We start from the raw sequence: 24,642 nt of genomic DNA on the forward strand, positions 1-24,642 counted from the left end.
CCTCCAGCTTGGAAACGCTAGGGTCTTTGAATGGATCGTTCTTATTTAAGAACGGGCATTCTATTCCGGGAGGCTGTAACTATGTAAACTGTTCCCTCAATTTTAAAAAATGTATTCTTTGTCAACTTGTCCTCTTCAGCTGCTCATGTGTAATATGCACAAACCAATAATCAAGCTAACTTTGGCAAGGCAGAACAGGACAGGGCAGGAGTTCGCAGGGAAGAATATGGAAGAACAGGAAAGGGCAGGATCGGAAAGGAAAGAATATGGCAGGGCAAGACAGGACAAGGCAGAACAGAACACATAAGTGTGCTATGGAACAGGGAAGGACAGAATAGAACAGGTCAGGGCAGAACAGGACAAGACAGGAGAAGTCCAAACAGGACAGAACAGGTCAGGGCAGAACAGGACTCGGGGTTGAATCGATTTATTGATGAATCGACTTTTCTACTCCATTTAACGCCTGAAATCGACTCATCACTACAAGTGTTATTGGCATCTCGTCTTCCAATCGACCAGTTAACATCGGACATTTGACTCGTCTGTTGCCAGACTGTAACGCTCTCTGAAGCAGAAAGATATCCTGTTAATAAGGCGGCACAGTCTAAGATGGTTATGGAAGAGAATAGCGGTTAGCTTTGGTTGCTTTAGCTATTCTGATCTTGGGACTGGAAGCAAGAAACAAGGGCAGTGGTGGAAAGTGAAATTCCATCGTTGTCGCCAAAATGTCACGTCATAGAGTTTGTGTGATACACCACACAAAATGGATACCACAAGTGTCATGATCCTGTCTTGTATGTTTTGTTTCTTCAGTCTCCAGTTTATATTGTAGGTGTTCACTCACAAATTGCACCTGTCCCGAATCTGGCCTCGTTAGTTCTCTCCTTTAAAAGTCATGCCACGTCGACAACTGGTTGTCGGATTATTAAGCCTTGGTCACCAATCTGTCCTCAAGTGCTTCAATTCTCTCGACATTCTTGGTATTTTGTCCTCGTAGCCTTTGCCTAGTAATTCTGAGTATTTTTATTCTGTCAGTGTCCTTGTTATGCTTTCTCAGTATATGTGTATTGGATTCTCTTGTCCTTTGAGTTGACAAGCAATTTATGTTTTTCTTGCTCCTTGCCTTTTCCAAGCGATTTTAGTTTGTCCTCGCCTTATCCTGGTTCTTTGTTACCAGCGTCCTTTGTTGTACTTTGCCGGTCAAAGAAATATAGTTTTGTTCACAGCCTCTTATCTCTGTCCACGCTTGTAGAATCTTTGTTCTGTCCGGTATCCTACTGGACACCTGACAATAAGAGTACAGAAAAATGCTGTACATAGCAACTGGAGACTGCCAGACAGCCAACAGGCAATTTTATTAGCTATTTTCCTGTACACCTTTCCAATATTCATTTTCAAACACCAGCAATGTAGTGAGAAGCCATTGTCAGTTTGGCAGGGAAAAAAAAAGCCAAAGGCAGCAGCAGAAACATCATTTACAATGACGCTCAGCTACTCACCACCAGCACCCTATGACTAATATGTCTGCGAGTGGAGGCCGCATATTCCGTGTTTGGAGTGGGTGGGGGTAAAAACAATAGAGTTGCTATGACAGACTCGAAATATGTTGGCTCGAAGGAGAAATTTACATCAGTTAACAGACGTCCCAAACTCATGGAGTCAAGCCGATGAATGTACATGTTAACAGAGTCCATCATCGTACTGTGTGTGTGTCTGAGCAATAATGTTTGCGTTGATGTTCGTGCTAACACACAACCTCGGAGAAATTCAGGATGATTTAACAATACAGGGGAACCTCCAAAGTGCAACTTCTACTGAGACAGGTTAATTTACAAGTTGATTAAAAATATATAAATATATTTATGTTTCACTGATCCAAAGTTTATGCTGGTACCACTGTTACGCTTATGCTAATCTATGCTTACATTGGTTAAACCTTATGATAGCACTGTGTCTGGCTGTCACTTGAAAGTGGCTCTAGATCTTATGACCACTCCAGGGATTATTACTGTGACTACCAACAAATGTAGTGTATTTTTATAGGGTTATTGGAGACTTATGAGAGTCCCTCCAAAGCAGGAAGTATTGACTTATATTCACTTGTCCACACCTCTTGTTACTCTCTTTAGAACTTCCCCCGTGGTCCAACTGTGGCTTGAACGCGGTTCTTGATCTTCACTGTGATTTTTCTGACCACTGTGGTGGCTAATTTCCCCCAAAAAGTGTTGCATCTTTTTTGTGGTAACATTGGAGATTTCCGGAGACTCTGAAACTCCCTGTGGAGCAGGAGATATTCCCCCCTCTGCATTCAGACAGGTAATACATGATGCATGTGCAAAGCTACCTCTGGCTGATTTAACCAAGCACCTAGGAAACCCAAATTTAGCTCCAGGTTGAGTTCAATACAGTAGTTGGCAACAGGTGTCAAGCGTTTCAATGCATTAATTTGAGAACTCTGACTCTTCCATAAACAAAAGACTTCTCGGGTAACATGGCTAGAAAGGGAAAAATGTGGATAGTCCAGTTGAGCGTACAGGGCTCATGGGTGCAAGTGGTCGCTATTAAACAAACCTAAGCAATGGGCATAGTAATAATTTTAACGATACAATATGTGATACAATAGACAATGCAAAAAAATTTTTTTTTCTGAATTCCTTGAGTTTTGATTTTACCCTGGACAGTGTCAAGACAAACTATGTCTGATGTAGCGAAGCATCCCCAGGACCAAACCGAGACCGAGCTTTTTGACACTGCAAAGCAGATTTCTCCCTTAAATGTCTTGGTAATCTTAAGAATTCATCGTACCCCACGTAGATTCAAGACACAGAGTGCTGGATGAAGCAAAGCAGCCCCAGAAGCTAACCAAGGTCAAGCTTATAGACACATGAAATTTCTTTCCCGAATGCCTTGATAGGCTTGACATTTCAGTGCATCATGGACAGATTCAATTCACCACCTGTGCCATGCAAAGCCAAGTGACTAAGTGACTGACAATGGTGTCTGTATCTTTTGAAGCATATCGGGGAATGACGGGCCTATGCATCAAGACCCAAACTCGTAATGGCCACACATCTGTTTTATTTTCACTCACACACTCAACACTTGTGACTCACAATCTGAAGTCTGCGAATGTCTGGAAATTCCCTCGGAATACTTGGAAGTTGACTTGCTGCGACATGCAGACGTTCCTCACCTGCTCTCCACCCTCCTCACAACACTTTATATCCCCCCCCCCCCAACCGCACTTCTGATTCCAAAAAGCACCCAAACGTCCACACACCAGGATGAGAATCGGAGCTGTTGTGAAATATGAAGACATGAGAATCTCGCTCGGCCGCTGTTTCCTGAGAACAGGATATGGGCCTGGCTTTAAAACACCTTGCCCCCTCCACCCCCACCCTTCATTGTGTATTGTGTGAATCGCTCAGTCCTATGTGGATGTGAGAGCCAAACATAGGAATCCATCCCAGTCCTTCCTACACTATCAGTTACCTTCCTCACCAATCGGGCCGTATCAAGTCGCCTTGCTGTCTATTTTGTCCGGATCTTTCCCACACAATCCCACACCGGCCCAGTATCTCTACAATGTTCCCGTCCTCAGAGGCAAGAGATAAACCAAAAGAAGCAAAACTATTTGCGAGACGAAAGGAACAAAAACAAACATGAGAGAGATTAGGAGAGACAGAAGTTTTGTGGTTTTAGCTCGTTTTCCAGTTTCTCACTTCATGTGGCTTATCAAAAAGCAGCTGAGAAGCCCCCCGCCCCCAAAAAAAAATTATTCAAGACATATATCGGCTTTGACGCACAACGGTGCAGAGTGACCCGGCTGTTTTTTAAAAAAAAATATTTTCGGTACGTGAAAAGGATTCATCATGTGATGTTTTAAAAAAAAAACTTTTATCAAGAATGTTCTTTCCTGTTCTTTCACCTATAGCTGAGTATTTTTATGATCTATATATTTTTATTAAGTAGTCAATAAATATTTTTGGCAATAAATCTTGGAGGTTCTCCCTTCTATTTAGGGTACCTGTTTTTGCATTGGGCAAATTCCCCAGTAGATTGTCAGAGCCTTGGAATTTGCCCAAAATGGCTGCTTCAAACCAAAATGTCTGTTTAGGATCTCTACAATGTAAACATTTCAAAAAGGTAAATGCACTTGCAAAAATGTATGTGTTTTAGGCCATGTTTAAGCCCTCAAAGCTAAGCTGACGTAGTCACTCTTCTTGTACTACAAATACTGCTACTGGTTACTCTAAAATGGTTCAATGATTTGTTGTTTACGATGATACTAATGCAGCGTGTTATACCGGAGACAAATTCCTTGTGTGTTCTACATACTTGGCCAATAAAGATGATTCTGATTCTGATTCTGATACAATTTATATAAAATAAAAAAAACCCAAAAAACAACCATGTGAGAAATGTCCAAAATATCCAACAATTGTCCCTTCTAAAATGTAAAAGTGGAGTTAGTCATGCCATCCTCCCTCTATTTGAGGAATAGAAACTTGACCGCAGGGCTGGAAGCAGCGTGTTTCCAATTGTGTAACATGTACTTTGACAACGCTTACTGTTGTCACGGTTGGGCTCGTGTTTTCCACTAAAGCCACAAAAAGTGAACACTTTTCACATGGCCACAATCAGTACATGCCTGGCCAGGCAGTTCAACAGACCTTTTCCATATCCATATACTGCGTATACATCTCAAGCATCCATTCTCTACCGCTTATCCGGTCAGGTCGGATTTAGCAGGGAAGCCCAGACTTCCCTCTTCCCAGCTACTTCTTCCAGCTCTTCCCGGGGGATCCCAAGGCATTCCCAGGCCAGCTGGGAGACATAGCCTCTCCAGCATGTCCTGGGTTGTATTCATCTCAAGCATACAGAATATTTTTGTTATGGGTGTTCTATTGTCTATCTGTGTCTCTACAGTAGTGCGGTTACTTAAAATACGTTCAGTCATGTCATTTTTCTTCTTTTGGTCTTCATGCAGAATCCGGATACGGACAACGAAGCTTGAGATTTAATTGCGAGCAGAATCTTTGTGCCTGATGTAGTAAAGCAGCCGCAGAACATAACCAAGCCTCCTCCATATTTCATCAAAGGTAACATGTTTGCCCGTGTTGTGTTGAGACAGAGAAGAGCACTGCACCCACTGTTAAATATGGAGGTGAGTGGCTCATGTTTTGCGGCTGCTCAGGTATACCCGGCACTGGGTGTCTTAAATCTGTGTGGGCTACGATAAAATCTCAAGATTCTCAAGACATATTGCAGCAATATTTGCAGTCCAACGCCTGTAAATTTGGTCTCGGTTATGTTCTGGGGGTGCTTTGCTCCATCAGGCACTCAGTGTCTTGAATCTGAAAGCATAAATAGCTTTAAAAGTGTTTTATTTCTTTAAGGAGCCAACTTGACCCTTGTATTCAAGTGGTTAAAAACTAACTTTATCCCATTGTGGGGATTTCATGTGGACAATGAGACAAAGACGGATTTTTGTGTGGCACGTCAGTTTGGATATTGGAGCTCCGTAATGACTTTTTAAAAGGCTCCAAAATGAAGGGTCAGCCTTTGCATGCATTCCTTCGGAAGTTCACAGGAAGCGTGGCACAATGGGGGACAAAATGGGCCAGAGGCATAGTCTACCAGCAGGGACAAGGCCAAAAGTACACACACACACACGCCCAAACAACTTCAATACTTTTCTCGTTAGGCGCATAGATTTTTGCTTCTAATGAGATCATCCGCCGTGGGCCAGCAATCACATACTGTAAAACAATCAATTCAAGTGGCCTACTTGGCGCCACTTTTAAGTAGGACTGGGTGTTAATCAATTGTATCCATTAATTCTTTAATTTGAAAAAAAAAATGTGTTTTTGGGGGGGGGGGGTGCGGGGAGTTGTTTTGTGGTTCAAAACTAATGTGCACTGCTTACACTAACAACCTAGCTGTGGACAAAAAGTTGGTAGTATACAAAAGCAGAGTAAGTGTTGTCAACTTTAATATTCTCATTGTATTATATAAATTATATTCTTATTTATATTATTCAGATCATGTATGGATGGATGGACTTTAAACTTTAATTTTAGCGATAAAAAGTCATGATGTCCATTTACAGGGGGATTCAGAAAAACTATAAGTGAATCATTTTTCTGGAGGAGTCCATGTTTGATTTTTTTTTTTTCGCTGAAAATGTTCCCGGTTTTGATGAAAGGACCATCTTTCCAAGAAACTCTTCTTTTCAAATGATCTCTTATCTATAAATGTTTATTCCTATTGTGTGATGTGGAAAATGAAATAAGGTCATTGTCATTTACTATTTTAACCGAGAGGGAAAAATAAAAACTTTGGAAAAAATACATTTCAGTTGTTTTATCAGGAGACAACCCTCATTCTTTCTCTCTTCTCTCTTTGTTAGCTCATGTGACCGGTGTGTTATGACAAACATCTCAGTTATTTCCACGTCCCACGCTTCAAGCCTGTCATAAAGGACTTAGCACCAATCAAGCAGTAAAGTTGTAAATAGCTGTGTGTTGTTTTCTCAGCTCTTCAAGTGAAATGTAGACACTGTCATAAACATGTGCTTTATTTCTTCCTTGAGGCCCGTCTAGGAGCAAAGACTGTAATTGACACTTGTCAATCACTGGAGGGAAGAGATGTGCCTGAACAGCAGTACGTGTATAAAAAGTTGAGTAATATACACGTGTCGTCTCCATTTTAGGCTCTTGTGTTTGAACTCGTATTAGGACAAAATTTGAGATGGTCACGCACCACATTAGAGCACACATAATTGCACAATAAAAGCACTCAAAACACAGCTTTTTCACAAATAACTAGAGTGGCTTTAAAAAGTCTACACACCTCTGTTGAAATGACAGGTTATTGTGATGTAAAAAATGTGACCAAGATAATTAATATCCCAAAATTTGTCACCATTATTGTGGTCAATAATTCAGTAGTGGCTGGTGGAGAATTTTCTGCTGGGGTGGCCCGGGCTAGACCCAAAAGAGATGTATTTTTTGTTTTGTTTTGTTTTTTATTACCAATATTCTTCATGTATAGACCCGAAATCGGGATGCGCCCCACCTTGGTCCTATCTATTGCACCGAAGAGAAACTAGTGTGCATGCCAAACCTTTAACAACAGTCAGTGGGTAAAGATTTGTGTGCCCCAGACTGGAATTCCGTTATGAAATCAGAGAACAGAAGTGACTGGACCAACTTCACACTGCCATTGTTATAATCTGTCCAACTCAGCTCAAATCTTTTTAAAATCTTTTTGAGAGGGGAAGTAAAGCTACATGGCTGAGATAATGTGCTTGCACAAGTACCAAAAGCATGGCCCGCCACTGCCCGGATTGAAACAATCACTTCTTTCAAATATACATTTCATGGGCAGTCTTTGATTTTGATGGCCCATGAAAAGTATCAGATGATACAAGCCACAATTAAAGCTGCAAGCAGCAAAAAACAAGCCCTGGCATCGTAGAGATGATCATCAGATGAGATGGTGTAAGCAAAAAAAGCGTCATAATTTCATGCCATCCGTCTCTGCAGGACAGCAGTCTCAAAGCAAACAAACAAACAAACAAACAAACCCCGCTTACATTTCCAACATCCGTTGTTTGCCATTAACCCAAGATGGGACCGGTTTTTGAAGAGAAACAAGTTCAGGGCTCCCCCCAAATTGCAACAGATATTTGTTTTTATTTGTGTCTATGCCGGTCTGTTAAAATATTGCTTCAAATTAAATTAGGGACCGCTACTCTACTTAACTGGGGCTCATTTGGATGAAACTAGCAGAAGTTGGTCAAAGTTCTCTCAAAATGGCTGACTTCCTCTTCAATTTTCAGCATGGGTCCTCACCTCTTCCAACACTTTGATTGCCTTATTGCGTTAAATAAGAATGAACATTTTGAAGTGATTGACTCTTTTTGCTTTGAATGCTTTGAGGCTTGTGATATTTACATAAACAATTACACACATTACAGCGCCTCTATTGACACATGCAGTGGGTCACAACTCACAACATTAGAAAAGGGAAGCCGAACAGACAAGAAGATCAAAGACGTGCCCCTTTTGATCTTTTTTCCTGGGAATGAGAGTTGGGATACATATATTAAAAACTAAAACATAAAATCGTAAAATCTAACAAAACTCGATATTGAATAAAAATCAACAGCATTTCAAGCAAATGCATATTTAACTTTACACTGGTGGCAACATCTACAGTGGAATAAAAACTATGTAAAAATGTCCAAATGCTTTCGTTAAAATAAAATAAAAATCTAAATCAGCTAATTTAAATCCAGGCATTTGCCTTTTCATGTCAGTCTGTTTTTCCTTAATAATACTAATATTAATAATCAAACAATTAAACTGGTGCTGAGTTGTCTTTTGCCTTTGGCCAGCTGTGGATAGCATAAAAATTTGAGTTCATGAAGGAGGGTCAACAATCTGTGTGTAGAGAACATTTTTTGCGCTGACTTCAAATTGAGGATTGTGTCTAAGTGGCACATTCTTCCTTTTGTACTCAAATATTTGTCAAAGTCTGCACTTTTATACTTAAGAGTTGAATCATTACTTCTGCTTTATGTACAATCTTTTCCAAACAAGTACCTGTACTTTAATTTAAGTAAATTAACTTAAGTACAGGGAATGAGCACTTTCGCCAACTCTGATGTGAACGTACAGCTTTTGTAAACAATGTCCAAATTATTTTTATTTAACATTTTTTTTGTGTTCGATGATAAAGGATAAAGCCCAGCAAGCTCCTCCTCTTCCTTCTCGTCGTTGTCCTTCTTCCCCCCGCTGGCTGCTTTTTTTTTTTTTACACGTCTGATTCCCCCGAGGGAGCTCCAGTTGAGCATTCCTGGCATTCCCGGCTCGGTCCCTCCTCCCTGCTGGTTTATTATCGGCCCGCCTGCTTCCCCCAGCAAAAGCAGCATTTCGCACAGCAGCAGCAAAAAGGGAGGACGCACGTTTTGGTTCCTCAAAGTCAGCCAAAAGAAAAAGAAGACGCATACGGGGTTGAGTTTATGACAAAAAACTTGGATTTCCACACACCAGAGAAACGCCTTTTTTTTTTTGTTAGAATGAGGGCTTAAGCTGGTAAGACTCACTTTCAGTTTTTTTTTTACTCCCCCACTCTTCCAAACACAATCAACAAACTCTTACGATTACCTTTTAACGCCTAAGCCGGTTTTAAAGCGAGATGTAAGGACTAAGTGTGATTGCCCCACACCAGCGGTGCTTCACTTTTGTGCGTATTTACTCCCCCTGAGATTGGAATTTTGGCCGCATGTTTTTTTTTTCTTGCTTGCTACGGAAAAAAAGTATCCACATTTATATGTTGTCGTTGTTGGAAGTGTAGAAAATGTGATGTTTTTGTTTGGTCTGTATTTTTGTTTCTGAGATGGTTTTTTAAAGCCACATTTGAGTCATTTGGACTTAGAAATGCCTCTTTATGTTTGATAGACAGCTACATTGACCCACAGATGAAAACACATATGATTGATGTACAATCAGAACTCAAAAGTGACTCAATTCTGTGTTTTGGGTTGACATGGCAAGTTCATTCGAAAGAAGACCCAAGACAAAGTGTGCATGGGCCACTTTCTGTTCACATAGCACATTGACCAAATTGGAAACATTGTTGTAGGTGACCTGAGTCCAATTTGCTTCAAAGGTATCTGATCAATTGTTACGGAGTGCTCGCATAAGCACATGGGAGGGCTTGAAACCAAATTGAAACCACTTCTGGAGGTAAAAGAGGCAAGGCAAGGTGAACTTGGGCCACGAGGGCTTGAAACCGAATTGAGATGCACTGAATTGGATGGGTTGGGGCCCCCCGAGTGTGAAAACACCCTTCTGCTTGAATTGTATTTGAATGTGTCACAGTCCGTCATCAGCCATGCTAACGCAACCAACATCCTTCCCGTCCGTAGGTTTGACAGCCAGTTCAGTGAAACCAGTAGAACAGAATCCTCAGCGAGAATCAGCATGACGTCCACCGAGGAGCCGTCTGGTACGGTCTTGCACCGGCTAATCCAGGAGCAGCTTCGCTACGGAAACCCCACCGACACCCGCACCTTACTCGCCATCCAGCAGCAGGCCCTGCGTGGGGGCAGCGGGAGCAACAGCGGGCCCAGCAGTGGGGGCGACATTGGCCGGAGCCCCCGGTCCTCTCTGGAGAGTCTCACCCAGGAGGAGCCCCCGTTCCCCCAGCTGTCGGCCAGACAAGAGCCCCAGGGCCAGGAGCACCAGGGCGACTTCCACCACTCTGAAAGCGGCTTTCAACTCTATCAGGTCCACGGCGAGGAGCTACCCACCTATGAGCAAGCCAAGGCGCATTCTCAGTACCTGGCCACCCACTGGGCGCCGGCGAGCCCCGGTAGGCAGTCCCACGAGGGGGCCTTTCTCGAGGAGGTGGACGAGATGGAGCGCAAGTGTGCCCACGCTCGGTCCCTCAGCGAGCACCGCATGCAAATCTCTCTGGAGAGGAACGATGCAGTTGCCAAGGCGGAGGCGGTCAAGAGTGCCTCTCACAGCTACCCCGAGCTGGCTTACTACACACAGTGGGGACCTCAGAGTGCAGAGAAACGCAACCCTCCACCCGAGTACTCGGCTCCCGTCCATGGACAAGGATTTATCCCACACCAGGCCCAGGAGCCTGTGCAGGCCCCACAGCACAGGTACAAATTGATCTTAATTACTCCTATTCACCAAGAAACGGCATGACATCACACTCTGTGGTGTGGCACCTTGTTTCGCTTCACATGCGTAAACACATACTTGAGTCATACTTTCCTTCTTTTTAAAGCAGCGCCGGTCCAACGGTATTTGTAATACTTGGCATGCTGCGGCTGAAAACCCTCACATGCTTGCATTGGCCTTTCGAAAATAGTTTAGTTCCTCACCGTGGCCGACCATCAGGACCAGCAAGGCCTTCTCGGCTGGCCGGGACATTAACAGAAGCGTTGACCTACATTTACAAATTAAATTGGAGTATTTGTTATATCAAATTGTCTGAATAGCTTCCCAGTTATATTGTCGTCATTTTGCTCGTGTTTCTCCTGGCTGCACTGGTTGCAGTATGTGTTTGTGGATGCTGAACGTTTTTTGTCCAATCAGACTACAGCCTCTGTGAGTTGCCGTGTCTATCTATCTAATCTGCCCAGAATCAATCGTGCCGGCCGATTGAATTGAAACTATTCCGTGAACCTGTATACGGTATTTGCGGTTTGGCATTTGCAATTTCACATCTTTATTTAAAAGCTACTGTATGCACCGTTATTCGCTGGTGCCATCTTGTGGCATCTCGGTGTCCAGGAACAATGTTCCAATGAGTTGAGGAACTTCATTTAAACAAAAGCAGTGCTTTGTTGCCAGCACGTGGGCTCTATTGGCAGTAATACATTTTTTTAGGGGATGTTAAGTACTCAGGGGTATAATATGGATCGATCAGCAACGAGACTGTTTCTTAACTCAATCAGATTGAAAATTTCTGATAGCTAACTAACAATAACATCAGGCAATACATTTTGTTGCGCTGAAATCGCGGTGACAGTAAAATCCGATTTTAATTTCCATGTTCCAGTATTACTATTTGAATAGCAAAGCATGCCTGTAGAGATTTGCACACACAAATACAGTACTTTCAATCAGCAGCATTGGTCATGAGGAAGCTATATTTGCATTTTTTTTTAGGTTTTGGTCATATTAGTAGCTAAATATTGATTGTGAACTGCCGCCGATGATATACAGGTATGTAGCATTTGTGTTTTGTATAAGAGCGATGGTTTCGATAAAAGGAATGTGATACTAATGGCATTAAGAGGTGCAGTACTGGTAAGTCCCAGGCCCAGGTAGCAATTGCCTTGACTCATAGTTTCCTTCCTTTAAAAGCAGCGCTGGTCCAAAAGTATTTGTAATCCTTGGCATGCTGCGGATGGAACACCTTGCATGCTGACTTTGGCCTTTAAAAATAGTAGAGTTCCTCCACTTTACATTCTTGACTGGAGCCGCCGCGTCTGATGACCAAGGAGCTGGAATAGAGACCGTATTGTCCCAAGCCTTCAAGTCTCCAGACCGGCCCCCAAGACTCATACAGTGCTTTGGTGTTGACTCCGATCCAGGATGGCGTCACTTAACAACGTCTCTCCCTCAGGTATATCCAGTCCGGGCTGCCAGCCGACGTCTCTTGCTACGATGCGTTCAGCGGCTTGCCCCCTGCTGGCTTGGAGGAGCCCAATCAAGTGGCGCTGCTGCTGATGGAGAACGAGAGGCTGAGGCAAGAGCTTGAGGCTCACCGGGAGAAAACCGGTCGTATTCAGAAGGTAAGGCCTGGGAGAAACTCATACCTTCTTTGATTACCTTCCTCACGTCGCAAGCGTACAAGCCGTAAGCTTGGCCAAACTGAATGTTGACCACACGCATAAGGATTCGTAAATATTAAACAGTTTTGATGACTTTCATCTCCAGGAGGCAAAAATGCAAAAATTCAACCTAAGTGTCAGCCAATGAACTGTTTGCCTCATGTCTAGCTTCGATTCTCATGGTGGGTAGCCGAAGGGAAAGATGGTACTGCAAGAGATGATGATTTTCTTGGGATCATTCTTGATAACTGGCAGAGCTGAACAGTAACAGATTGTACTGCTTGATCTTAAAAAAAATAAAGAGCCTTTAGTCATCAGTTCATCCATCATGAACAGAACACAAAGAAGCCTTTTGAATTAAAAGGTGAAACGTACAAAAGGGTCCAAGACGTCTCGCTGCTTTTCACAAACTTATATGGATTACCAGAATGAGAGAACAACAAGTTTCCCTTTCTTTTTATTTGTATTTTTTACAATTTGTTTGCACCTGAAATAAAAGTATAGTGGGAAGGGCAAACCGCCATCAATCGGCAATTCAAAATTTTCCAAATGAGTTTCGGCCACACCAGTGAAAGGAAAAACAAAACAAAACAAAAAAGATGCATAGGCATAATATCAGGGGTCAAAAGCCAGAATGTGCAGAAAGAGCAGTTGGCTGCGAACAAAAGAGACCTTTCACTTTTGACACAGCAGGCTGCCACCTGCCAGCGAACCCGGCAACCCCTCACCCTCCGCCTCCCCATCAGCTGCGTGCGGGTCACTGCCCGATCCAGTTGCTGGCCTTGAAAAATCGATATGGCCTGTTTAGAATTTAAGCGAGCGCACACATGCGCTGCCGATGACAATGGGAGGAGTGTGTCTAAACACGGGAGTGTGACCTCTGCTGGGGCCTCCGTGGTATGCTAGCTAGCAGCTGCTTCGCCGCAGCGCAGATGAGGCCGAGAGAATGCAGACAAGTGGTGCTAGGGTTGGCTTTCTCAGACAGCTGTCTGAGATGGAGTTGCTTTCTTAGATGGCAAACCAAAAATCTACCCAACGGGAGTATACACGTACCGATAATCGGGCTGATTTGAGCATTTTCTCTTCTTTGTGATCAGAGTCGGCAAGGGCTCGATTGTCGGGTGCGCTTTAAAGATTATCCTTAGGGTGTGATCTGCTCTGAAAAAGGTCAGGGACTGACAATCGTAATTGTTAAATGTGTACACTATTTACGATCATCAATTCGTCAACACAGAGATGCGTCGCGCCTCGGACTCTGCGATGGTGAAGTGAACAAGGTACAGCAAGAACCAATTAAAATGCGAACACACATTAACAATCGGGCCACGTGCTAGAGTTTTAGCCCCTTCTAGATTATCCTTGGGTGATTAATTGTGGTATGCGATGATTTAAGAGTGATTCCTCCTCTACAAATGGTTGGGGCCGTAAGGGTTATGCTTGTTCAATATCCAAGATCGCAAATGCCTATGTGAGTGGTCAACACAGGCCGTTCCATATTTATGACGTGAGATGAAATGACAGTGAACTAATGAGGACACAAATCGGACCCAATTAGAGCATTTCTCCACCCATCCGATTAATGACCATTGAAGGCAACTCATCGAATGTCTCAAAGATTATCCTTTGGTGTGAGGTGTGAGGAATTATTTTTTTTCGGTTGTGCCGGACAATGGTAATGTGGAGCTTTGCAGCATTTCCCCACCCATCCGATTAAAGACCACTGAAGGCAGCTCATCGAATGTCTCAAAGATTATCCTTTGGTGTGGGGGGTGTTAGGAATGATTTTTTTTTTTCGTCCGTGCCCTACAATGGTAATGTGAAGCTTTGCTTGGCTGCGTAATCTGTTAAAATGTTCATAATCGGTATGCGCGTACAAGATCCAAGGGGAATAGTACAAAACCCGTCTTTTTTTCACACAAAGCTTATCCTCCCTTTCAGTCTTTCTTTTTTTGTTGAATCCATTGGGAGGGGGGGTGCGGGGGTGGGGGGGGGGTTACAACGTGTCACGCTGCTATGAGCTAATCGAAAGGGCAACGCCTCCAACTGGTTGGAAAATGTGGCTTACAATTTTTTTTAACCACGGTGGAAACAACTTCTTTAGTACCTCAGCCAGCCTGTAAAATATCTCCGCAGTTATGTCACATGGCTCTGGCCTTGTCTCAGCTGAAAAGAATGATCACTAGCAAGGGGTGGAAAGATTTCTCCCCGCTTAGGCCGCAATGCTGAATAAACTTGCCTGTAATGGTGGGTGTCTTCTTTTTTTTTTTTTTTTTGGCCGTTTGCACAGGCATGCACACATTCCTTGAGCTGGCAGCCTTCCACAGACCGCTGTGTGCTGCTCTTTGTGTGTATCATAAGTTGTGTGTGCGCGCTCGCACCTGGAACGGCGACTATCAACCCTCAGGAATGTTGATATAAATCAGTTTTACGGGGAGTGGTGCGGCCTTGAATTCCTTCTGGGAAATGTAGCATGCACACACACACACACACACACACACACACACACACACACATACTGTATGTTCCATGTTTGGGGCTCTCAAACTTTTTGGGTCCAGGAAGTCCTAACGGGAGAATTTTTTTTTTCCAAGGAGCCCCTCGTAATCCTGATGCCGTTTAAATATGCTATAGGAATGAAAAAGTTGCTTATTTTTATGAAGTCACAATGTTCAGAAACAAATTAGTATTTTTCTAGAGGGGGGCTGGTGTAAGAATATAGTCACATTTTATATAGTTAATAGATATAGTTGCGATAATAATATTGAACTTAAAATGTCATGTGAAGAAAGTCATATATTCACAATTGAATTTCAAATATGCAGTATTATTCTCAAAGACGCCATTATTCTCGAAAAAGAATAGGACTATATTCTTGAAAACTACATTTTTCGTTCTCTAGAATTTTGACTTATATGGTGAAAAAAAATAGGCCTTTTGTTCTGTATAGTCAGGGACCATATTCTTCAAAAACATACTATAATTCTGGACAAATTGAGCTATATACCTGAAAATTTTTATTCTTGAAAAAAGAGTGACATTGTCAAAAAATCTTATGTTCTCTAAAAATACATATTTTTTATGTTAAAAAATTTGACAATATTCTTTTTAAAAATGTCCTTTGTTCTCAAAAAATAGGACTATTCCCCCACCCCAGGCCTTTAGTTCCCTAAAAACACGACTTGAATTCTTAAAAAAAAAAAATATATATATATATATATATATTATTCATGAAGGGATTTCAGATTCATATGACAATACACAAAATGATTTATATTCTTTTAATTATTATGTTTGTTTTATCGGCCACAAAATTAACCGCAAATTATTCTGCGGACCCCCAAGCTACAGATGGTGGGCCCCAGTATGAGAACCAGAGTTGTACTGTACATCCTGCAACAACATAAAAGCAACATTCCAGTACCTCCCTGTCAGGTCAGAAGGTTAACCGAAAAAATTCCTTCTCTGTCTATTTCTGTCCTCCTCCCAGTTGGAGCAGGAAATCCAGCGCATTTCCGAGGCCTACGAGAAACTGATGCAGGGCAGCAGTAAGCGAGAGACTCTGGAGCAGACGCTGAGAAGGAGGCTGACGGACGAAATCCGCCGGCTGCAGGATTTCAACCGAGACCTGAAGGAGAACTTGGAAAACGCCCGGACGCACGTCGCCAAAGAAGTGCAAGTTGCCGATCACAACCAGCACATCATGGCCAAACTCCTTGAACAGAGTGAGTCCCAAAGCGAAAATTTGAGTATTTTTCACCCTTTTCAAAGTCAGCACAACCTGGTGGTTGGATATTTCTAATGGATTATTCTGCAGTGTGCAGTGTGTTGAGCGATTTTTTTTTCTTCTTCTCCTTCCTTTCTGCGCGTCACTGAAAAATGGTCGGGCAGACAGTCGGAAATGTTAAGTAGAACGTTCGATAATTAGTCAGAATTTGAGTTCTATTCCCCGCTTCTGATCAAAGTGGGCAAAAAAAATAAATGGTCGGATGCTACTAAAATATTCTCGCTGTGGAGTAGGTTAGGAGTGGTTTTCTCTTCTGCTCAGAAAAGCAAAATTTAGGCTCATGTAGCGGGATATGCGACAATCGGACGTCCGATCAAAATATATAAAGGCCCGATTGAGAAAGATTATCCTGTGATGTGGGGTGTGCAAAGTGTGATTATTCCTGCCTGATAAGTCCAAAAAGAAATTGTGACCCACAATCGTAAATGTTGAAGATGTTTAATAATTATGATCACAAATACTGTATGTCAACACCGCATCTTCCAATCAAAAAGAAAATCAGCATAAATCCGATTATTGAGAGATTTTGACTTGTAAAAGTTGAAGGTGTTCAATATTTAAAGTCACACGTGTGTGTTTAAAACCAAATTGGAGCTGGAATGGGGCCAGTTTACCTAAGCTAACAGTTAGCCTAGCTTCCTCTATTTCTTCCATCTCTCTTCTTCTTCTGCAGCAGCAGCCGGGGGCACTATGCTGCCTCTCACAGGTCAGTTTTGGTACAACAGCAAACATCTTTGTGCGTTGTGTAATGTTTGTGTCGCCTTGTGTGCACCGCGGATAATTTCCTCAGCATGTGTGGGGTCTTTCACATTTTGGGTTAAGATATGCGTACCCCGCTCTGCTTGTCCTATCTCGGTCGTAATCAACATTCTTGACTGGATTCAGATGTCGTGGGGGCCGGTTGTAGCTAAGAGTCTCACACATACAGGAATTTCCCTTGCGTAACCTCCACATCCTCTTTAGAAGGCTTTAGAAAACGCAATCCGCGTTGTACGGAGAGAAGTAAAATGAAGTTGCTCCAAATCTCTCGTACTTTACCCACCTGTTGTTGGATTGATTTATGTTGTCTGCGAGGGGAACCGGGATCAAGTAGAATGTTTGTATGGCCTTGATGAGGAATGCCAAAGCGCTATGTGGGTCAAAGGGAGGGGGCGCCTTTCTGCCCCCCGCCCCCTTTTTCCTCCTTCCTCCTCTCAGCATTCCGCAAGTGCTGAGAGGAATGAACACGGGCCACCGTGCAAGAGATTTTTTTTTTTTTTCTGCTGGAGTGGAGGGAAAAGATTTTTAAGATTGGAAATATGACACATACAGTCATTGAATGAAGACAATGATAAAGCCTTTTGTGGAACTTCACTTTTTTAATTCCTACCCTTTCTGTATTAGACTTTGTTTTTAATATTAGGACTTTTATTTTGGAAAAGTATGGCTTTATTCAGGCAATATTACAACTTTATCCCCGCAAAATATAGCTCTCTTCTTGTTGTTTTTGTTGATGAAATATCACCTTATCATATCATGCATTGGGGGGGGGTTGTATGAAAAATGTGATTGAGGTGGATTTTTACAGGAATAAAGTCTCATTTCTTAGAGGGAAGTCAAGTAAAAAATTGTCATTCTGATTATCATTGCGTCTGCGGAATATGAATTAAGCTGCAAAATCCACCCATTTTTGTTGATCCATCTCAGGGGGTGGCCATTTTGCCACTTGCTGTCTGTCGACTGAAAACGACATCACAGTTTCTTAGGGCTCAGGCCAGGTTGTGAATATCACATGACCAAACTAAAAAAAAACTCAAAAATAGGTCATTCTTTCATTCCTGTTGGCATCTCAACATTTTGAAAGTCCATCTTCTGATGTGCTCCGGCTTTGTCTTCCCTCACAGACGAGGAGCAGAACGTGGAACGGGAGCGCATGGAGCGGGAAGCCGAGCGTCTACGGGCGGCGGCCGAGGAGCAGAGCGCCCGCAGCAAGAGGCTGGAGGAGGCCCTGGAGGCGGCTCGGGGACGAGGCCGTCAGCTGGAGGAGGAGTTGCGCAGGAAGAGGGCCTACGTGGAGAAGGTGGAGAGACTCCAGAGCGCCCTGGCTCAGCTGCAATCCACCTGCGAAAAGAGGGAGAGCCTGGAGATGAAGCTCAGGACCCGCCTGGAGCAGGAGCTCCGGAGTTTGAGAGCTCAGCAGGTATGTTAGCTTGGGGTTTGCCAACCTTTATTGACTTATTTAGTATTGATCAATGAATTAAAACATTTTTAAAAAATTAACCATACATAAAAATGGTCATTATTATTTTATTATTTACAATAAATCAACTAACCAATGATCTAATGAGGAAATATGATCAAATTAAAAAAAGAAATTAACAAATACATTTGACTTGACCAAACAGCAAGTATTACAGCTGGACTCTTGATCATATATGGGTCGTGGGCATGCGTGAAAAACACATGGACGTGTATCCACATGTTGCCTTTGACATTTTTCATCCACGTTTTTTTTTTTTTCTCAACAGCGCCAGTCGCAACCACCTGGAGTGACCATGGGTTCCCTCCAAGAGCGCCTGCGAGAGCGCGAGGAACACATCCTGGCGCTGGAAGCCGACATGGTGCGCTGGGAGCAGAAGTACTTGGAGGAAAGCACCATGAGGCAGTTCGCCATGGAGGTGGCTGCCACCGCCGCCGCACAGAGGTACCGATGCTACACCAACACGCTAACTGTGCTAACTTTCTTGAAAGGTAAAGTCCGACCGATTAATCGGCCGTTATTAATTCTTTTAAAATTGGCGCCCAAAAAAATTGCATTTTCTTTCCGGTGGGCACTTTTTACATAATTTCTTAGTCCCGCCACGTATTCTACTGAAACTAAATACGGCCCATATCAAAGGGTTACAAGGAAAGTAGGAGTTGTGAAACATAGGAAACTGAATTTAATGCTTGAAAATATCACTTATTTTGAATATTTATTTGTTTAAAAAAAGTTTATTGAAAATGTCTTTTTTTTTTTTTTTTTTTACTTTTAAGATTGTAAATTTAATTTTAAAAGAAATCACACAATTTTTTATTCAATGCATGTTTTAGGTTTTGTGGTTAGAACACATCAGACAATTCTTTTAATAAAAAAAAATCTCAATAACTTTTTGCTTTCACAATAATAGCACTACATGTAATCTGTTTAATTCTTTAAAAATGTCTTCTGACCCTAGCATATCGCTCACCCATTTTTAATATGCTTATATTTATATTTTATAATTTATATTTATATTCTTTTTGTTCTACTTCTCCCTTTCATAATTGTGTGCTCTAAATTGGGAATTTCTCCTTTGTGAGACAAATAAAGGTTTTTCTTGTCTTATATAGTTGACAGAATTTGTATCAAAAACGCATGGTGAAGCAGGACACCCACGGCTTAAAGCAGAAATACAGTATACAAAAAACCATAAGAAACCAGAAACCATTGAAAAAAAAACCCCTAAAATAATGTCATAGTATCCTAAAAAAAATAAATGTCTTGCAAATGATTTGATTTTGAACAATGCACCACAACGTAAAAACCCTCCTTAATTTCAGCTAACAAGCCAGGTGAAATTTAGCATGTTTCCCACCGACAAGGCTCTCAAATGGTCCGGATATATCACTTCAATCATACTTCCTCGACGTCAGTTTTGGCTCCATCCAGTGTTGTTCCAGAAATAATTGGTGGAGAGTCCATGATACTCTGTATATGGCTACTAAAACGTCATTTGTGTACATTTTTTGCAGAGATACCACCATCATCAATCACTCGCCTTGTCACTCCTCCAACAACAGTTTCAATGAGGACCTCCCAGTGGCGGACTTCCGGAATCAGGAAATGGAGAACAGGTGGGTACCTTTTGGGAGATTATTTTGGTTTATGTTGCCATCCACTAGCCAGCAGCTAACGTACCTTGTGTTTGTTTTTGGATAGCGCACCAGACAGTTCCACTTGTTGTCACTTAATTCGAATTATGTTCCTCCGTTTTGTCCGTCAGGATCCGCGCGCTCTACGCTCAAATCCTGGAAAAGGACGCCGTGATCAAGATCCTCACGCAGCGGCTGCACCAGGACCAGGGCCGGAAGGACGAGCAGAGTCCCCGCACCAACCTCCTTAGTGCGGCCGGGGCACCCCTGAGACTGGCCTCCTCTACGCCCTCCATATTCACAGCCAAGAGCGCCGCAAAGAGTCGAGGTAAGGAGTGCAAATGGAGAAATACAAATTTTGATGGCTGGAGTCGAGCCAAACTGACTTTGGGTGAGAGGATGGGTACACCCTTGACTGGTCGCCAGGCCATCGTAGGGCACATATAGACACACGACCATTCGCAGTCACACCTTTCGACAATGTAGCGTATGGATTGTTTGATTCTATTTTTTATTTTATTTTATTTTTTTAACAGATACTAGTACGAGTTATTCACTCTTGAATATACCCACCGGTACCGATAACAAGTACCTATCCCTCTAGTCATTATGATACACAGAATTTGAATGAACACAAGGATAGATAATTGTGAACAAATACTTTTCTGTCTTTCTGACGCACATAATGAGTCACCGACGTTTCAAACGGCTGCAGTGTAGCAATGACTGGCAAGGAAGACCTACTTCATGTCGAAATTCTTTGCATTAAGTATTGGTGGTTGAAATAAGTATCAGCCCAAACCTGGTATCGTATTCATCCATCCCTAATTTCGAGTTTTGCCTGAGATGACGTTGTATGAGAGATGTGGGGTACTTCCTGGACTGGTAGCCACTAAATGACCTGACAAGCTTCAATTAAACTTCAATGACCTGTCGGTTATTAGGTGCAAAAAAAGTATGTTGAGGAGTTCTGCTAGCAAATCAGTCTGGTTTACTTTTCTGACTCATGTTCCGGTAGGTAAGAGTCTGTCCGACGACCAGACGTTGCCAAGCCACGCATTTTCCGCTCAATCGGAACCCAACACGCTGGAACGGCAGACGGAGGGAACCAAAGGCAACGTGGCCGCCGGCATAAGCAAGCTCAACGCCGGTGAGTAACCTGCTAGATATGCACCTTTTTGTTTACAGGGAGCTAATCATTCACTTGGCAGCCAATCATTATTTTTTACGAGTGTTACGAGAGCGACTCGCGGCACATTTGGGGAATCGGCGCCATAAAAAAAAAAAAGGACTGTAAAGAGTGTTGGACTTGATGGCTGCTCTCATTGATTAACCATGCTGTGGCTTATGAGATACTATCTGGAATGCACATGCTTTAGAAACTATGAGCATCTTGTCGACTGAGCACATTTTTCTACAGAAGTCCTTCTGAGTGTGGAAAAGCTCTGTTAACCTTTAGTCGCTGATAGCAGACCAGCCTCCGGTTCGCCAGCATTTTTTTTTTTAATTCATTTTTGCACATATAACCGGAAAAATGCAATTTCTTTGAAGCGGTCGAGAAATGCGGAATGCTTTTTGTATTGTCATTAGGAGGGTTTTCGAAAAGCCCCATAATAAATCTTGAATGAGCTGAACAATTCTAAGTTTGAAGGAACAGTAAATTGTTGTAATGTGAAAAACAGTTCCCAGAATTTCTGGAATTTTATGAACATCTGGACCTTTGAGTGTTTGTGTGGAGAAACATTCGGAGCGATCAGTTGTATAAATTGCATGACTGTGGAACAGTTGCTGTTGCTGAGCAAGTCGTTAGCCTAATTCAACTGCCCTAGCCGTTTATAACTATCGATAACGATATCAATTGCTAAAAAGTGCCTACGCGGATTGTCAGTCATCCGGAAATCTGCAAAGAACAGTGGCGGTGCTAGAATTTTATCCATGGGCGGGGCCATGGGGTGGCCAAGGCTAAAACTCAGGGATCCGTAAAATAAAAACCTGGAAACATCCATTTTTATGCTGACTAAAATTTGCAAGTGCATCATACATCTAAATCATCGGCAACACCAGTTACAAATATATCGAACGAAACATTTTTCTAGAGCTACAATGTAAAATGGAAATCGTTTAATTTTCTACGCACACTGTTGTTACTTCAAGGCTAGGCATCATTTACAGTCACGCAATGTTATAAAATCTCAATTTCTAGCCTAAAAAAAATGTCAGGGGAAAATAGACCCATGTAGATGGTTACTTTCATATTAATTCTTGTTTTGTTTTGTTTTTTCTTACATCATTCAAAACCGCTCATTCGAGTACAAAAAAAAAACGTTCAAAAATGACATCAACAATTATGCTAGTAGGCTAAGAAAGTTTTTTAGCTAACTAAGTTTAGCTTTTCTCGCTGAGTAAACCCATTGTTTTTTTTGTTTTGTTTTTATGTTTATTTTTTTTCAACTTGACAATTTCTTGAAATTCCTAAGCGAAAGTTATGTTCTTTTCCTGCAGATAAGACAACGCCAAAGAAGTTGCTACTAAACCCTTTCAGAGGCCTGGAAGAGTTGGATGCGGAAGCAGTGGAGATCTTTATTTAAAAGGCGCAAACAGTGTGAGAAAGAATTCCCGAAATGTGTGAAGTCTGTCAGAAGATATTGGATGTAAGAGGCCGAAATATCGCGGGAAATCAATGGGCAGGGGAAAAGAACTTGTTTCCCCATTTTTTTGGGAGGAAGAGCTGTGCTCTGACTCACAGCTGCAGGCAGTCGGCCCAGGACTCTTTCCAGGTTCTTGGACGGTATTTTTGATTGTGTTTGGCACGTGTATGCCAACATATTTATATTCTGTGTAAAATGGATACAATTGCTGCTTTCTTCCCCTTGTTTCTTGTTTTTCTTTTCCAATTTCGTTTTTTCCCCAATCCAGTGAATGACTAAGCTGCGTATTTAACTTCCCACATATGAACTGAAGCCTCTTCTCTGTGTCTCTCTTGTTCTGAGATACTGTAAAATATTCAGCATTCCCCTCCGACAAAATGTGGATTTTTCTTTTTAACCTGAGTAACCTCAATTTCGTCCCAGTTGCTCACTAATTTATAACAGAAACACTGTTGAATCGATCGGGTTTTGCCTGTTTGACGCCGCGGCAGCCGGTTCTGCTCAGGCTGAGAAACACGTGAACAGATGTGATTTATTGTATCAATGTTTCTTTCTTTTTTCTTTTTTTTTTTTTTTTTTTTTTGCCAAACTGACACAGACCTGATGTTGTTTGTAAATGAGTGTGAAGAGTGTTGAGTTGATCCCTAGCTGGTTCGTGTGCGTATGCATGTCATCTCACTCGTGCGGCCATTCCGCTGGTTCGGATGCCGTTTGGGTGGGCGTTTAAAAACGACAACATTTTTTGTGTTTACTGTGAGCTTTTGAACTAACAAACACAGGTTAATAATAATAATAAGAATTATTATTATTATTGTTATTAAGTATATTTTTTATTCAGAGATTTGTATTATTATTATTATTATTGTAGATAAAATCGTGCTTTGAGAAGGACGCCAAAGAGTTTATGTCTTTTTTTTGGGGGGTTGTTTTTAAGTTATGTGCCGACAATCGCGGTCCAAGTCAAAAGTTGGACACAACCGACCGAGTGTTGACTTCCACCAGTCATTTCTGACAAACTTCACAGCGTTATGAAGGTTTTTACAGTTAAATTTCACTCGACATTTCAAAATGCAATAAAACATGTGAATTTACACAACGTGGCCTCCTGGTTTTGAATTGGAACGTTCCATTCATAATCACTGGTCATAAGAAAGCAGGTTGAAGTAGTTTTGCGCTGAAAAGATATCACCGGGGTCATCGATTGAGTGACTTCACAATAATAATCTGGTTGATCAAAGGCAGCAATGGCCTGATTATCTGATGCCCCTAAAGATTATCCTGATTGATTATCTTGTGGGGTGTGGGTGTTTATTGTATTTTTTTTTATATTCTAATCTGCTCAGAAAATGGTCAAGGCAAAGATTCGGTTCACAAAAATAGATGCTTCAAAATGCTTTTTTCCCCTCAATTGGAAATAACACCAACAGACTTCACGAACACAATATTTCGACACATTTCCTGAAAACAAAATTGTTTTATATTTTTTGTATTTAGATTAATATCTTAAAAATGACAATTTTGTTGAAAATGTTTATGCCCCATTGCAATGTTATTTTAATTTAAAAATGTGAATCTATAGATTCAAAATGTCATATGTTTTTTGTCCTTGTTGAAATGCTTGATGTCATTTCCTTTCCAGCTAAAAGAGAACCATTGAACAAATAAGACTTAACTTAAACTCCAATCTCAAGAATCTTTGTGTAATGGCCGATTCCAATCAACATCAAAATAATAATAATAATTTTTATTTGACTTTGTTTCATTTCCAGCTAAGACAACCAAGTCAACAATAAAAATCCACTTTAGCTCCAAATTGAGGCGGGGTGTGGTCCATTTTGATCTTAAACAGATACAAAATCTCAAAATACTATTTAAGATACACAAATGCTCAGATGTTTTTTCACACAGAGAGAAACCGATTTATTAGCCTTACACTAAAGTTTCACTATCATGTATCATTCTAATAT

The 24,642-nt window shown here is 41.8% G+C and overlaps 1 protein-coding gene across 1 annotated transcript; it reads left to right on the top strand.

The window, feature by feature from the left end:
• The first annotated feature begins 8,888 nt into the window (after positions 1–8,888).
• Positions 8,889–23,771, top strand: amotl2b (angiomotin like 2b). Its single transcript, XM_086129646.1, has 10 exons — positions 8,889–9,104; positions 9,941–10,687; positions 12,163–12,331; positions 15,858–16,092; positions 18,038–18,333; positions 18,662–18,837; positions 19,908–20,009; positions 20,159–20,355; positions 21,046–21,177; positions 22,530–23,771. The coding sequence occupies exons 2-10, from the start codon at positions 9,996–9,998 to the stop codon at positions 22,613–22,615; spliced, it is 2,085 nt and encodes a 694-aa protein (XP_085985772.1). The 5' UTR covers positions 8,889–9,104; positions 9,941–9,995; the 3' UTR covers positions 22,616–23,771.
• The last annotated feature ends 871 nt before the right edge of the window (positions 23,772–24,642 follow it).

This window comes from Hippocampus guttulatus, chromosome 14, assembly GCF_054856545.1.
Source record: "Hippocampus guttulatus isolate MCC_2025c chromosome 14, RoL_Hgut_1.0, whole genome shotgun sequence".
Taxonomy (NCBI): domain Eukaryota; kingdom Metazoa; phylum Chordata; class Actinopteri; order Syngnathiformes; family Syngnathidae; genus Hippocampus; species Hippocampus guttulatus.